Source organism: Cricetulus griseus, chromosome X (genome assembly GCF_003668045.3).
Source record: "Cricetulus griseus strain 17A/GY chromosome X, alternate assembly CriGri-PICRH-1.0, whole genome shotgun sequence".
Classification (NCBI taxonomy): Eukaryota; Metazoa; Chordata; class Mammalia; order Rodentia; family Cricetidae; genus Cricetulus; species Cricetulus griseus.
This window is the reverse complement of record NC_048604.1, coordinates 2,540,245-2,557,239: the sequence shown is the minus strand read 5'-3', so window position 1 is coordinate 2,557,239 and position 16,995 is coordinate 2,540,245. Positions and strand designations below refer to the sequence as shown.

At 51.0% G+C, this 16,995-nt stretch overlaps 2 protein-coding genes across 2 annotated transcripts; both read right to left on the bottom strand.

The window, feature by feature from the left end:
- Positions 1-5,369: 5,369 nt before the first annotated feature.
- On the bottom strand, positions 5,370-7,084 carry LOC103162443 (40-kDa huntingtin-associated protein). The gene has a single exon (XM_027434228.2). The coding sequence runs from the start codon at positions 6,864-6,866 to the stop codon at positions 5,715-5,717; it is 1,152 nt and encodes a 383-aa protein (XP_027290029.1). The 5' UTR covers positions 6,867-7,084; the 3' UTR covers positions 5,370-5,714.
- A 6,880-nt stretch (positions 7,085-13,964) lies between these two features.
- Positions 13,965-14,640, bottom strand: LOC113838636 (histone H2A-Bbd type 2/3-like). The gene has a single exon (XM_027434223.2). It carries the CDS (start codon positions 14,377-14,379, stop codon positions 14,017-14,019), a length of 363 nt encoding a protein of 120 aa, XP_027290024.1. The 5' UTR covers positions 14,380-14,640; the 3' UTR covers positions 13,965-14,016.
- Positions 14,641-16,995: the final 2,355 nt, after the last annotated feature.

Genomic DNA, 16,995 nt, shown 5'->3' with positions numbered 1-16,995 from the left:
CGAAACTGCTAGAGAGGGAGTTGAGCATCAAAGATGTACAGCTTTGTGTGGCTCTGGATGTGCTTACCTTCATTCCATTCATGATTCCGATCCAGACTATTCCCAAAATGCCCACTGGTAGAAGGCTTGGTCCCCACTGGTGGTGCTATTGGCAAGTAGTAGAAACTTCAGAGGGAATAGGGTAGTTGGAAGAAGTCGTTCACTGGGGCATGCATCTTCAGAGCATGCTAACACCTTTCCTTTTTTCTTTATCTCTTCACAATAATAGAGTGCATCCACCAATTAGAAATGAAACTTTTGCTGAACATCAATACATATGTTTTTTTTTAACCAATGTGTGTATTCATGGTCGTGTATGAATGTACACGTGTGATAGTGTGCATGAATGTATGTGAGCGTGCTTTTGGAGGCAGGACATAGTTTTATGTCGTGTTTCCTCTATAACCATATATCTTACTTTTGGGGGATTAAAATAATTGCTTGAAAACTTGAGGACCTGAATTCAATCCCCCAAACCCATGTAAAGGTGGAAGGTAAGAACTGCCTCTACAAAGTTCTTCTCTGACATTCACATGTATGCTGTGGCTCACATCATAGAAACACAGAAATAAGAATAATAGCCCAAGGAATGTACATCCTAGTGCAGCGATCTGTAACACGAATAAATAAATGACCCAGAGACTGATACTGGGTTTCAAGCTTCAAGCTGAATATCAGAAAAGCAAAGTAGCCGGCCACTAGCTCTCACCTCTAGCTCAGGCTGAAAGGGCTGATCCACACACGAGCTCTCACCAAGTCTCAAACTGCTGTCTCTCCCCAGTGTGGCTGGAGAACGAATGCCTCTCTGAGACCTTGCTTCTGTCTTATATACTTCTCTAATGTTGGGATTAAAGGTAGTGAGCTATAATTCTCTTTAGGACTGGGTCAATCTTGTGTAGATCTGGGTGGCCTTGGACTCACAGAACTCTGTCTACCTCTTAATCCTGAGTCCTAGGATGAAAGGTGTGTGCCACCACCTCCTAGCTTCTGCCTGCTGGGATTAAAGATGTGTGCTTGGCTTCTGTGGCTTGGGATTGACTTTGCTATTCTGAATCCTCAGGCAAGCTTTAATAAATCATAAATAATATATCACTACAGGGATCCATGAACATGCTCATCTATGAAGAGCATCAATGAACATGCTCTATTCACATTAGCTAGGTGATAGCCTAGATGTCCACCAACTGATGAGTGAGTAATGAAAATGTAGTACATTACACAATGGAATATTATTCAGATGTAAAGAAAAAATGAAATGATGAAGTTTTCTTGTGAGTGGTTGGAGCTGGAAATAATAATTTTGAATGAGAGAGCACAGACCCAGAAGGATAAGCTCCAAATGCTTGCTCTTGAGAGAAGGATAGCTTCAAATCTTTAGATATGTGCACTTTTTAAACTGGAGTAGCAGTAGTAGCCAGGAAAATTGTAGGGGACCATGGAGAGGAAAGACTTCAAAATAGGGGTATAGAACACAAGTGGTATGAAGGGCAAAGGGGAGATAATGGGGCACACAGTGTTGGGAGTGGTGGGAATGGAAGGTGTCTTAGTCACTGTGCTATTGCTGTGAAGAGACACCATGACTACAGCAAGTATTATAAAAGATAGCATTTAACTGGGTCTTGTTTGCAGTTTCAGAGGTTTAATCCGTGATTATTGTAGTGGGAAGCATGGCAGTACACAGGCAGGCGTGGTGCTGGAGAAGTAGCTGAGAGTTTTACATTCATAACTGCAGGCAGCAGGAAGAGAAGAGATACTGGGCCCACCTTGGGCTTTTGAAGCCTCAAAGCCACCCCCCCCCCAGTGACACGCTTTCTCTAACAAGGTCACACCACCTAATTCTTCTCAAGTAGTGCCACTCTCTGATGACTATGAGCCTATGGGGGCTATTTTTATTCAAACAACCACAGCAGTATAGTGTAAAGGAGGTAGAGGCAGGTGAGTGCTTACCTAAAGTATTCTATTATCAATTAAAAACTCAGGAGTCAGATATTGGGGTAGAAACCTGATCAAGAAAGTGGCAGAGGAACGACCAGATGATCCTCTCTGTCCATGCTTCCCAGATGGAAAAGACCCTTAAAATTTTCTAAACCCCTCAATATTCCCTCCTGTGCCTCTCTATTGTGTCCTGGCTCTTCCAAAATCTCTATGGCTAATTCCAGTCAGCTAGGCTTTGACTCGGCCCCCTGATTCAAGGTTAACTTTTTATTAACAGTCTCAGAGTGTCCCAGTGTGATCAAATATCCCACAACATTTCCTACCTTTAATCTAAATAGAAAGGAAAAGTTTTGACTGTGACACAGTAAAACTATATACAATGAGAACAATTATCAGGTAAGAATTACATTTACAATATCCAGTCCATTTGTATTTGACAGATTTGGAGAAATTATTATCTATGTTGTATTTTTTTTAAAAAAAGTAGCTTGAGAGAGAAAGATGCCATGCAACACAGTTCAAGTGGGGAGGGGGGTTCTTTATTAGCAAAAGGGGGTAACTGGGCCTCTGGGAACAAGAGCAGTGAGAAAGAGAGGCACAGAGAGACAGAGAGGGAGAGAGGAGAAAGGAACAGAGAGGGAGAGAAAAAGAGGGGGGATGGGAGATGGGCACAGACCTTTTAAAGGGGAACATAATGTATATCACAGGTGGTGCTCTTAGTGGCAGCAACTGGGGGAGTATCTTGCCAGAACTCCAAAGGCAGGCCAGTAAAATGCCTAAATACTGACAATTTATCCTTTCTTGATGAGTCCAAAGTTTTATACCTAAACCACTTTCTATCATAACTTGTAATACCAACCTAAAAAGTATCTTTTTAGACCTTAAAACATCTTCTTAGGGAAACAACTGAAGTGTTTATGTCTCTCAATCATTTGGTAACAAATTAAGAAAAGAACCTTCAGATAAATAGTCATCTAAAATAGTCAAACTTACTGTCACGTTAGATACGTATTCAAGGTCATAAATAAACATAATGAGACAGATATAGAGGGTCTTCAGATACCTACAGAATATGGCATTTAATATGTTTAATAACCTAAGGCTTCTGTGATAGTGAGACACATCTGTTCCTGGCAGCACCAATCTACTTCAGAGAACATGATGGGTATCAAAGAAACCCCCTATGGAGTTTGTTTTATTTATGGCAAAAGCTAGCCATGTGGGCAAAGTAACTGCTCTTGCCTCAATTGCTGACAATATACTATCTAAACTGGACCGGTAGGATGCAAGAAAGGCGACTGCCAAACTTTGCCAAGACAAGACAGGACAGTCCCTCAGAATCCCCTGCTTCTCAGAAAAGTCTGTCAGATGTGCTAGACCAGTAGGCCAGAGTTGGATGCCCCAACATTTCGGAGGAACTTTGGGTGACCGTCCAGACAGCCTGATATGCCTGTCATTAGGTGACATTTCACCCTTCTGGAGTCCTTCTTGGAGTTGAAGCCTAGAGAGCTATAATTTATAGTTTGTCTTAGTTATGATAAGAATATGATTTAGATGTAAACTTTAGACTCACCAGGATAGGATATATAATAGTGAATTTTCTCCAACTTTTCCAAGTACAAATGGACCTGATGTTGTAACTGTAATTCTTACTCAATGACTGTTTTGCCACATATAATTGTATTATGTTGAAGTTGAAACCTTCCTCTTTAATTTCACAAAAAGGGGGAAATGCTGTGGAATAATCCTTTTGTAGACTGTGAAGATTTGTCGTTGTGATTGGTTTAATAAAAGAAGCTGACTGGCCAGTAGCTGAACAGGTAAAGTTAGGCAGGACAGCCAAACTGAGAATGCTGTTCTAGATGGAGAAGAGAGCAGTCAGAAGTCACCATCGAGACACAGAGGGAGCAGGAGATGAACGTGCCATGCTAATAAAGGTACTGTCACATGGCAGAGCACTAATCTTAAAATGTAAGAGCTAGCTAGCAATAAGCCTGGGCTACTGGCTGATCATTTACAATTAATATATGTCTCTGTGTGGTAATTTGGAAGCAGCTCCCGGGGTGGGGAAAACTCTGCCTACACACACTCCCATTGTTTCATGAAGATATCAGAAGGTACACTGTATGGTTAGTTGGAGATGGGACCTTTAGGATATGTTAATTTGGAAGTGCACCCCATAGGAAAGCCAGTCTGCCTTGGTCTCTCGCACCTCCCCAGTCTTTTGCCGTCACCGTCCTATACCACTTGAGGACACTCCTATACCACTTGAGGACACTAAACATAAGAACGCTACCAGCAGACCTTATATTGACCTGAAGCACAAACCATAATAAACCTGCTCTTCACAGTTACCACCAACAGTGGTACTGTGTTATTAGCCATAAGAAACAGAGTAAGGCAGCACGTGGAATTCATTGGTTTTGTACCACACACCCTATTGGCCAATTATCAGGGGGGCGGGCTATATAGAATGGTGGTCTAACTCAGGTTTAAATAGGGTGACAACATGGGAAAAACACTTAGGGAAGTTGGAATACTACCCTGCCGGATGTGTCGGGTGTCTTAAGCCAGTGTTCGAAATGACATCATCTTTCTGAAAGCAAAAATGCAAGGATGCAGGAACCACAGAGAAAAGTGGAATAGGCCACTATTTCACCTACTACTAAGAAGGAAACATTTCTTTGGTACCTGTCCCAGGTGCATTGGGTCACATAGTTTAGTGGCTCTAATTTCCAAGGCAAGCATATTTAAGGGGACACAACTATAGTTTTAGGGAATTAGATTTCTCAGGACACTGAACTGAAAGGAAGAAAAGGAAAGGGACTCTGGGTATTGGCTGGGAAGATAGATCTTGATTGCACAGGGGCAATTAATTGTGTTGTGTTTCTCGAAACGAGAGCAATCCAAACCCTGGTTTGGAAACAGAGAACCTATTCCAAAGACTTTGAGTAATCTCTTGCCACAAACCTCTGGATAATGGAAAGTTGCTGCAACCCATTAAAGGCAGGATCACCAAGAGATCATATGTGCAACTCAGAAGAAAGGATCCCATCACCCAATCAGGAAGAACCCATGCCAGCACAGTGTGCAGAGAGTAAAAATCGATCTGGAATGTATGAGAGAACATGCCCGTTCTGCTTACCAACATAGTCCTCGTGTTCAGGTACAGAGACATTATGACAATTGTATTTTATGTCATCTGTTGATTTTCCTATTCCCTAGACTGCTATGCTAATTTATAAGGAAATCAAGGAATAATGTATTACAAGAGGGGGTATGACCAAATTGGAAAAATCCTCATAATTTTCAAGACATAAACATTGCTATTTTTTTTCTAAATACTTCTTGATGATGCCAGACACCACCAGGAATAAAACAAAAGGAAACCAATATGCCAAAGGAACATCTGTCCTCCCGTGTTTATTGTCTCTATACTTAGAACAGCTAGGGAAAGGAATCAACGCAGTATCCAGCCACAGACCAATGCATAAAGCAAGCAGATTGTTACACAGTGGAATCTCCTTCAGCCTTAAGGATGAAGTTACCTCGTTTGAGGCACTATGTTTGGGCCCGGAGGGCACTATTTTATGCAACAAATGAGGCACACACAGCTAAACTATCATAGTGTCAATAGAAACGAGAAAAAAACAGAAACAAGATCACATCTTCCATCGCCTGTCCCCAAAGATAAAACAAGTTGGTACCAGGAGGAAAGACTGTTTAGCTCAGGTGACTTATCAGACCCCCTGGCCTGAGGGAGAGACGGCTTCCTGTAGAACGAGGTGAAGGAGGTGGTTCTGCTCAGCAGTCAGCAGCGGCCACATCTCCACCTGCAGCTTCTTGATGCCTTCCGTGTCCTTTTCATGGGCAGCCATGACCAGGGACTGCAAAAGCAAAAACAGCTCCTCAGGAAGCTGGCCGCTGGTATCCTGGCCGTGGGCATCGAAAGCCTCCCAGGAGTACTTTTCCAGGGTCTGGGCATGCTCGGGCAGCAGCTTTGCGGGCGGTGGTTGCAGGAGCAGCAGCAGCAGCACGCGGGACACCTCGCACCTGACAAGAATGTCTGCGAAGGCACCCAGTGTACCAAGAGAAGGTGCAGCAGAGCCTGGGGCGTGGTCCGCGAGCAGCGGGAGGGGCGGGGTCGGGGCCGAGCCAGGTCTTGGCTGGGTTCCTGGTGGGGGCGGTTGGAGCCCAGGAAGAGGCGGTGAAGGCAGTGGCAGCTCGGAGTGCTGTACCGGGTGGCCGCCATGCTCCCGTGCCAGACGTTGCATGCGTGTAAACAGCGCCAGGGCGCCGGTGTAGTCGCGCGCCAGGAGCTGGCAGGAGGCAGCGTCGCCGAACGCCTGCAGCGCAGCCAGTGGCATCAGGGGCAGGTGCAGCTGAGCAGCGCGCTGAAAGTGACCTGCGGCGGCGGCCGGCTGGCCCAGGGCGCGAAGGGCGGCGGCCAGCTCGAGGCACAGAGCGGCGGCGGCGGCAGGCTGGCCCAGCTCGAGGTGAAGGCGCACAGCGGCGCCGAGGGCACTGGCGGCGGCCTGTAGAGGCTCGCCATAGGCGGCCGGACAGCCCAGGCGCTGGCGCACGTCGCACTCCTGCCGCAGGAAAAGTCGGGCGGCTTCGGTGAGGGCCAGCGTCTCCCCCGGCCCATGGAAGAGTGCCTGCTGGCAGCGCGCCACAGCCAGTTGGCACCACGCGGCATAGGGCAGGCACTCCTGGGCGCGCAGCTCGCGGGCCAGCTGTGCGAACTGCTCCCCGGCTTCCGCCACGTTCGGCTTCCGCAGGAAGCGCTTCTTGAGCTTGTTGGACACCTGACGATAGCGGGCCAAGAAGTCCCCAGCCTCAGAGCCGGGCCACGCGGCGCCGCCCAGGGAGGACGCAGAGCCCGCCGCCATGTTCACTGGCCTGCCGCGCCTCCTGACTTCCGGTTGGGGTGCGCTGACGAACGCAGCCACAGCTACCTCAAAGCTAGCGCTTTGTCCTCACTGGGATCACACGTCATCTCAGCTTCCGCCTTCGGCGCCCCAGGACTTCCCCCACCCCACACCCGTTGCCACGGTGATGTGGAGTGTACTGCTGGACGCAGAGTACCAGATGCCAGGAAACCCAGTCACAACAATAGGGCGGGAATCCCTGTGGGGAAAAGCCCCGTATGTAAATAACAGGCGCGGGGCGGGGCGGGGCGGGACTTGGTGACGCAATGAGACATGGGTCCCGAGGACGCCAAGTAGGCAAGCACTATAGGGCGGGGCCTAGCCTCTAGAACCGAACCACCTCCACAAACCTGAGATCCACTTGAACAGGTTACAACTGGCCCTGGCTGGGCAGGAGCGTTTGCTAGTTTACACCTAACTGACAACCATTTCCACGGAAACCACCTGCCATATCATGCTGACCATGCAAGGATTAACAACGAGTCATAATCCTCCATGACACTAGTCCCTGCATGCCACTGCTCTAGTCCATATCACCATGCCCCACCAAAACCCCACCATTGCACGTGGGCCCCTCTGCTCTGCTCTCCTATAAGAAGGCCATTTTCTGATGTAGCTGGCAGGCTGACCCAGCTTGGGTGAAGGCCAACTCGTTTACCCCTACCCACGTCCTCATTCTCTGCCTCGAGAGTGGCTGTCCCTCCACCATCTCCAACTCCCTTCGACAGCTGAAAGCCAAACATCACTGTATTCCTGCAAGTAGGACCAGCTTGCCCTCCTCTCAGACATTCCAGGTGTACCTCATATCCAAAGGAAAAACTAGGGAAAGCAGCCTGTGGCTAAGCACCACTACAGCACCAGTCCCAACCACTGTGTACCTCCAACTAGGCCCACCTCAGCCGCTGCCTCCACCACACACCCACCCCCATTTCCAAAGGAAATGCTTGCCAAAGCAGCCTGTGGGTCACCTGTGCCCCAGTACCAGTCCTAACCCCTGGGTTCTTCCACCTAGACCCAGCTCAGCCTCCGTAACTTCCCCACCCATGACCAAAGAAAATCTTGACAAGGCAGCCTGTGGTTCACCTGATGCCAGTAGCAGTCCTACCCTCTGTGTTTCTATAGCTAGGCCCAGCTGAACCTCCACCTGACACCCACACATGGACAAAGGAAATGCTTGGGAAGCAGACCTACGGATCACAAGTACCCCATTACCAGTCCCGACTCCTGTCCCCCTGCAAAAAGGCCGATCTCAGACTCTCCTCCACTCTATACATACATACACACACCCCATGGCCAAAGGAAAACATTGGGAAACCAGCCTGTGTGTCACCCCCACCTTTTACCAGTCCCAACCCTGTGTTCCTCTAACTAGACCCACGTCAACCTCCGACTCCAACACACACCAACCCAAAGGAAAAGATCATGTAACCAGAATGTGGGTCACACGCACTCCAGGACCAGTCCCCCCGCCCCCCGTGTTCCTCCAACTAGGCCCACCTCAGACACTCCTCCATTCCACACCTACCCTAGCCCACGACCAAACGAATACCTTGGGAAAGCAACCTGGGGATCAACCGCACCCCATAGCAACCCCTGGGTTCCTCCAACTAGGCCCACCTCAGACACTCCTCCATTCCACACCTACCCCCACCCAATGGCCAAAGCAAAGGCTTGGGAAAGCAGCCTGTGGGTCACCCACACACCAGTACCCACCCCTGTGTTCCTCTAACTAAGCCCACCTCAGACACTCCTCCACTCCACACGTACACCCACCCCATGGACAAAGGAAAAGCTTGGGAAAGCAGCCTGTGGGTCACCCGCACCCCAGTACCAGTACAACACCCCCCCCCACCCCCCACCCCCGTGTTCCTCCAACCAGGACCAACTCATAGAGTCCTCCATTCCACACCTACCCGCAACCCATGGACACAGGAAACAGTTGGGAAAGCAGGATGTGGGTCTCCTGCACCCCAGTACCAGTACTACGACCTGTGTTCCTCTAATTAGGGTGAGCTCAGACACTCCTCCATTCCACACCTACCCCCACCCTATGCCCAGAGAAAAGGTTGGGAAAGCAGCCGGTGGGTCACCCAGACCCCAGTACAAGTCCAAATCCCTAGTTCATCCAACTAGGCCCACCTCAGACACTCCTCCATTCCACACCTACCCCCACCCAATGGCCAAAGCAAAGGCTTGGGAAAGCAGCCTGTGGGTCACCCACACACCAGTACCCACCCCTGTGTTCCTCTAACTAAGCCCACCTCAGACACTCCTCCACTCCACACGTACACCCACCCCATGGACAAAGGAAAAGCTTGGGAAAGCAGCCTGTGGGTCACAGCACCCCAAGAATATTCGCACCCCCTGTGTCCCAACAACTAGGCCCACCTAAGACACTCCTCCGTTACACACACATACCCCCAGCCCATGGCCAATGGAAAAGAATGGAAAAGCAGCCTGTGGGTCAGCCACACACCGGTACCACTCCCACTCCCTGTATTCTGCCAACTAAGCCCACCTCAGACCCTCCCCTATTCCACACTTACCCCCATCCCAAAACCAAAGGAAAAGCTTGGGTGAGTAGCCTGTGTGTCACAAGCACCCTAGTACCAGTGCCACCCCCTATGTTCCTCCAACTAGGCCCACCACAAACGATCATCCATTCCACACCTACCCCCACCCCAACACCAAAGGAAAAGCTTGGGAAAGCTGGCTGTGGGTCACTGGCATCCAAGTGCCAGTCCCAGCACTTCTTCTGTTCCTGAAAATAGGCCCACCTCAGCCACTCCTACATTCCACACCTACTCCCATCCCATGGACAAAGGAAAAGCCTGGGAAAGTACATTGTGAGTCACCTGCAACTCCGTACCAGTACCACACCCTGTGTTCCTCCAAATAGGGTGAGTTCAGAGACTCCTGCATTCACCAGGTACCCCCCACCATGGCCAAAAGAAAAGCTTGGGAAAGCAGGCGGTGCATCACGAGGACCCCAGTACGAGCCTGTCCCCCTCAGTTCCTCCAAACAGGCTGACCTCAGACACTCCTCCATTCCACACATACCCCCACCGCACGACCAAAAGAACAGCTTAGGAAAGCAGCCTGTCAGTCACAAGCACCCCAGTACCAGTCCCATCCCTGTGTTCCTCCAACTAAGCCCACCTCAGGCACTCCTCCATTACACAACTACCCCACCCCATGGCCAAAGGAAAAGCTTGAGAAAGCAGACTATGGGTCACCCGCACCCCTGTACCAGTCCCACCCACTCTGTTCCTCCAACTAGGCCCACCGCAAACAATCCACTGTAGGGAGATACTGTAGCCCTGCCTCCTAGTAGCCTGGACAGGTGAGTTAGGATGTGTAATAGCAGATTATTATATCTTCTTATATTTTACCTTTATGGTTGTTAATTTTGGATGTTTTACATTATTAAGTTTTAATCCTCTTTGAGACTAAAAGTAGAATTGGAGGGAGACATTGTAGCCCCGCCTCCTAGTAGCCCAGGCAGGTGTGCCGGGACATGCCCATAAGGGCGAGGTCAGGGGAGGTCTAAAGATGACACAGGGAGGATTCTTAAGGGATGGCAGACACGTGGAGAGCCCCTTCTCCTTTCTCTATGGCCTGGCTGGCTTGATGCCCATGGCACACTTTGGCTTGAGCTTGGCTGGTATTTATCTAATAAAGAAACCTTAGCCTTACGGACTGCGGATCAATCTCTTCAATCCTCCATTCCACACCTACCCGCACTCCAAGACCAAAGGAAAAGCTTGGGAAAGCAGCGTGGGACACCCCCACCCCAGTACCAGTCCCTACCCCTGTGCTCCTCCAATCAGGCCAACCTCAGATACTCCTCCATTCCACATATACCCGAACCCCAAGACCAAAGGAGTGGCTTGGAAAAGCAGCCTGTCAGTCACAAGCACCTCAGTACCAATGCCAACCCCTGTATTCCTCCAACTAAATCCACTTCAGACCCTCCTCCATTCCACACCTACCCCCATCCCATGGCCAAAGGAAACACCTGTGAAAGCAGCCTGTGGGTCACCTGCACCACAGTACCTGTCCAAACCTCTAAGTTCCTCCAACTAAGCCCACCTAAGACACTCCTCTATTCCACACCTACCCCAACCCCGTGGCAAATGGAAAAGCTTGGGAAAGCAGCCTGTGGTTCACTGGCACCCCAGTAGCAGTCCCAAAACTCATTGTTCCTCCAACTAAGCCCTCCTCAGACACTCCTCCATTCCACACCTACCCCAACCCCATGGCCAAAGGAAAAACTTGGGAAAGTAGCCTTTGGGTTACTTGGACCCCAGTACCTATCCCACCAACTGTGTTCCTCCAACTATGGGCCACCTGAGACACTCCTCCATACCACACCTATGTAGGGGATGCTGTAGCCACGCCTAGGAGGGGATGGCTATAGGTGTGTTTGACCACGCCTGGGAGGGCGTAGTCAGGATGACGTCGAGGCAGAGTTTCAGTGGCTGGTCACTTTTGGTTTTCCTTTTCGGCTTGCTCTACAGACTGCTACAGTGCCGGCAGGCTAGGTCGCTATGTAAGTAAGGCCTATTCACTATTAAATACCCGTATATTTCTGCATGGCTCCGTATTGGTAATTTCCCACTATACACCTATTCCCACCCCATTTACAAAAGAAAAGATTGGGAAAGCAGCGTGTGGTTCGCAACACCCCAGTACCAGTCCTAACCCCTGTGTTCCTCCAATTAGGCCCACCTCAGACACTCCTCCATCACACACATATCCCCACAACATGGCCAAAGGAAAAGCTTAGGAGAGCAGCCTGTGGTTCACCTGCACTCCCGTACCAGTCCAACCCCCTGTGTTCCTCCAACAAAGGTCACCTCAGACACACCTCCATTCGTCACGTACCCCAAACCCATGGCAAAAGGAGTAGCTTGGAAAACCAGCCGGTGGATCACCCGCACCCCAGTACCAGTCCCACCCCCTGTCTCCCTCCAACTAATGCCACCTCACACACTCCTCTATTCCACACTTACCCCCACCTAATTGCCAAAGGAAAAGCTTGGGAGAGTAGGCTGTGGTTACACTCACCCCAGTACCAGTCTCACCCCCTGTGTTCCTCCAATTAATTAGGCCCTCCTCAGACACTCATCCATTACAAACATAACCAAAATCCATTGCCAAAGGAAGAGCTTGGGAAGCAGTCTGTGGGTACAAAGCACCCCAGTAAAAGTCGCACATCCTATGTTCCTCTGACGAGGCCCAACCCAGAAGCTCCCCAATTGCACACCTACCCCCACAAAATGGCCATAGGAAAAGCTTTGGTAAGCAGCCTTTTGGTCACCTGCACACCAGGAACCAGTGCTACCCACTGTGTTCCTCCAACTAAGCCCACCTCAGACAGTCCTCTGTGGGTTACACACACCAGTAACAGTCCCACCCACTATTTTCCTCCAACTAGGGCCACCACAAGCGATCCTCCATTCCACACCCGCCCCACCCCAAGACCAAAGGAAAGCTTGGGAAAGCAGGCTGTGGGTCACTGGCATCCAAGTGTCAGGCCCAGCACCCCTGTTTCTAAAAATGGGCCCACCTCACCCACTGGTACATTCCACACATACACCCACCCCATGGCCAAAGGAAAATCCTGTGAAAGCAGCCTGTGGGTCACCCGCACCCCAGTACCACTCTGAACCCCTGTGTTCCTCCAACTAGGCTCACCTCAGACACTCCTCCATGACACAGCTCCCCCCACCCATGACCAACGATAAAGCTTGAGAAAGCAGCCTGTGGGTCACCTGTAATCCAGTACCAGTCCCACCCCATGTGTTCCTCCAATTAAGCCCACCTCCGACACTCCTCCATTCCACACCTACTCCAACCCCAGAGCAAAAGGAGTAGATTGGGAAGGAACACCGGCACCCCAGTACCACAGCGACACCATGTCTCTCTCCAAGTAATCCCACCGCACACACTCCTCTGTTCCACACTTACCCCCAACACACGGCCAACGGAAATGCTTGTGAAAGCAGCCTGTGGGTCACCCGCAACCCAGTACCAGTCTCACCCCATGTGTTCCTCCAATTAGGCCCACCTCAGGCACTCCTCCATTACACTCATACCCCCACCCATTGAAAACCGAAAAGTTTGGGAAAGCAGCCTGTGGATCCCCCATACCCCAGTACAAGTCCCACCCCTTTTGTTCCTCCAACTAGGCCCAAATCAGAAACTCCTCCATTGCACACCTACCCCCACGCCATGGCCAAAGGAAAAGCTTGGGAAAGCAGCCTTTTGGTCACCCGCACCCCAGTACCAGTCCCACCCCCTGTGTTCCTCCAACTAAGCCCACCTCCGACACTCCTCCGTTCCACACCTACCCCTAACCCATGGTAAAACAAAAGCTTGGGAAAGCAGCCTGTGGGTCACCCGCACCCCAGTCCCAGTCCCACCCCCTGTGTTCCTCCAACTAGGGTGCGCCCAGAAGGACCTCCATTCCAAAACTTCCCCCACCCAATGACTAAAGGAACAGCTTGGGAAAGCAGCCTGTGGGTAACCCGGACCCAGTACCAGTCCCAACCCCTGTGTTTGTCCAACGTGGGCCACCTCAGACACTCCTCCATTCCACACCTACCCCATACCCCATGGACAAAACAAAAGCTTGGGAATGCTGCCTGTGGGTCACCCGCACCCCAGTACCCGTCCCACCCCATGTTCTCCTCCAAAAAGGCCCACATGAGACACTCCTCCATTCCACACCTACCCACACCCCACGACCAACGGAATACCTTGGGAAAGCAAGCTGTGGGTCACACGCACCCCAGTACCAGTCCCACCCCCTATGTTCCTCCCACTAGGCTGAGCTCAGCCTCTGCCCCCACCGAACCCCACACCCACCTGCATCCCATTCCCCAACGAAAAGCCAGGGAAGCAAACCTGTTGTTTTCTTGAACTCAAGGTTTAATAACAACACAACTGGGAGAGAAGGAAGGGACCAGGTTGGCCAGCTATGCAGGGCGGCCTGTGGGAAGGTTTGGGCGGGATGGACTGATGACTCAGTGGATAGATAGATGGGGTGGTTGGGCCAGTCAGCGACCCAGAGCCAGGCGGCAGCAGAGGCAGCAGCAGGTAGTAGCTAGGTCTGACGTCGACGACGACGACGACGTCCAGCTGGGGCCGTCTGAGAGATGGTGGTGAATTGCAACAGTTGGCTCAGAAGGGTGTTGTTGTAGACGGTCAAGTCTAGGATCTCAGGGGTGATGAGCCTCTGGGCGCCTAGGCGTTGGGCCTCATTGCTTGCCAGCTCCAGCAGCCTGCGTGTCAGGAACTCCAGGATGGCGGTCAGCAAGATGGGCACTGTTTCGCTCAGCCTCGGGGCATGGCCGCTCTCACGAAGATGGTGCTCCACCAGGCTCACAGAGAAGGTCAGCTCGGCTCTGTCGGTGCGGGAGCGGCGAGACGACGACCCTCGAAGGCTGCTCTGCCTGGTCCTGGGCATGCTGGCCTCGGAGTGCGACCTCACAGGTTGGCTAGGCTCCACCTGGCTGCTCTCTGCTGGCTTGCTGGGCTCTGGGCCCCCAAGCTGATCCCAACTGTCCCCTCTGTGCCTCGAACCGTATCCTCGAGACCCCTCACGGTCTCAGCCCACTCTTCGGCGATCCCGCTCCTGCTCTCACTGATGACGTGTGATGTGTGATGGCTCCCAAGCAGCCCCTGCTAGGGGAGCTGTGGTCACCTTCACACCCTGGCTTCTAGAAGGGGCCTTCTAGGAAAGACAACAGTCGTGAGGAGGAGCAACTCAGTGGTGCCATCGACAACCAAGCCTTTCACAACCCTCGGCTTCTGAGGTAGTTTCACCGCGCCTACCCATTCAGCACGAGCTCCTTGTCCCTCCGCCCCTAGCACCCCAGGCACCGCTGTACACCCGAGAGGTTTTCCCTTCTCAGTTCTGGAGACTCAAACTCAGAGTCCCAGGCATCCCGAGCAAATCCACAGCTACAGCTTTCCCTGTCCCTGGGGCCCCTTAGCCATTACTCTGCTTTCTGCCACATCAGCCCAGGTCTGAGTTGAACAGCTCCTGTAGGCGGACTCATTCGGCTAACTGTGGCCTCTTGAGTGTACCCGTGTCTGTCTGTGTCACTTAGCACCCTGGATTCATGATGCCTCGCGCACGGTACACACCTTCCTTGTGTCTCGCCTCACCTATACAGCGGCTTGAACCAGTGCTCCTCCAATCCTTTCTGTAAGTGCTGCAGCCCCGATGGCAAACTATTCTGGCACCCGGCAGCCACAGAATACTAACTGTTACAGCTTGGATGGCAGACTATTCTGGCACCTTGGAGCCACAGAATACTAAGTGTTACACCTCGGATGGGAAAGTATTCTGGCACCCGGGAGCCACAGAGTACCACAGGTCACAGTAAGCTTGGCAGCTTACAGCCCTGCTCCAGGGAAAGGCTTCCCCAGTGTAACAGCTCTGCTCTGGCAGCAGAGGGCGGGGCGGGGCTCCAGGGTTAACAGCTCTGCTCTGGCAGGCAGGGAAGGGCTTCCCCAACAAAGTTGCTACAGTTCAGTTTCAGTCCCCCACAGTGTAACAACTCTGCTTCACTAGGGGAAGGTTTCCCCAGCGAAAGTGTCACAGCCCTGCTCCATCTCTGCTCCGGCCGAAGGAAGGTCATCACCCAAACATCATTCAAGAGATTTATTGGGAGGGAAGAATCCAGGGGAGTGGTTGCCTCTGCCAGGGTGGAAGAAGACATCAGCAAACTGGACAGGCACAGGGTTTATATGTGGATTCTCAGGGGCGGAGCTTTTTTCCTCCTCAGGGAGGAGATTTCCACGGTGAGGACTGGTCAGATTTCAGCCCCCCAGCTCAGACTGATGAGATCTCTTGCTCAAGGATTGGCTGGTTTTCTGCTCAGGGGCAGGGACAGATTTGGCTCTGGTTTCACGGCCAAAGTGTGTTTCTTTCGCTGTTCCTTTTTAGCCTTTTGGCTCTAATTTTAGGGCCAGGGTGTATTTCTTTCACTGGCCCTGATTCCAGGGACAAAGTGTCTTCCTTCGGCACTGGTTTCGGGGTCAGGGTGCATTTCTTTGGTTCTGGTTGCAGGGCCAAAGTGTGTTTCTTTGGCTGGCCCTTTCCCCCTACACTTCCCTATATGCACAACTCAGTTTACTTATTCCCTCACCTCCTGACTGGCACTTGGGTGGCCTCCACCTTTAGAAAGCAACAGAAGAGAGCAAGATAAGAGATGAAATAATAGACGGAGACATTATAGGTTTAAAGAGAAATCAGGCACTAGGGAAATGTCTGGAGAGCTACAAAGTTGACAACTAACAATCTAAGCAACAGAGGAGAGGCTACCTTAAATGCCCTCTCCTGACAATGAGATTGATGACTGATTCATATGACATTGTGTAGCGTTCATCCAGCAGCAGATAGAAGTAGAAGCAGACACCCACAGCTAAACCTTGAACTGAAATGAAATCCAGTTGCAGAGAAGGAGGATGGATGAGCAAAGAGCTGAAACCCACAGAGGAAGCTGACCTGAACAAGGGCGAGCTCTTGGTCCCCAGACTGTTAGCTGGGAAACCAGCACTGGACTGATCCAGACCCCCTGAACGTGGGCGTCAGTGAGGAGGCCTTGGAAATCTATGGGACCCCTTGTAGTGGATCAGTACTCATCGCTAGCATAGGAATGGACTCTGGGAGCCCATCCCACAGGGAGGGATACTCCCTGAGCCTAGACACACGGGGGTGAGCCTAGGCCGAATCCCAAGGGATATGGCCGACTCTGAAGACCCCTTATGGAAGACGTCACCCTCCCTGGGGAGCAGAAAGGGTATGGGATAGGTAGGGTATTAGTTGGGGGACAGGGGAGGAGGGGAGGGAAAGGGACCTGGGATTAACATGTAACATAATCTTTTTTCTAATTAAAATAAATAAATTGAAATATGAAAAAAGAAAGCAACAGGAAGATTTCACAGTCCTCTTAGGTGAAAACAGAGCTTGATATCTATCGAGTTGTCAGAAGAATATCTCCCCCTAAGAAAGTATTTCATTAGGAAAAGAAAGTGGTATTGGGGTTGTCCAGGAGAGGACAAGCATAAGAAA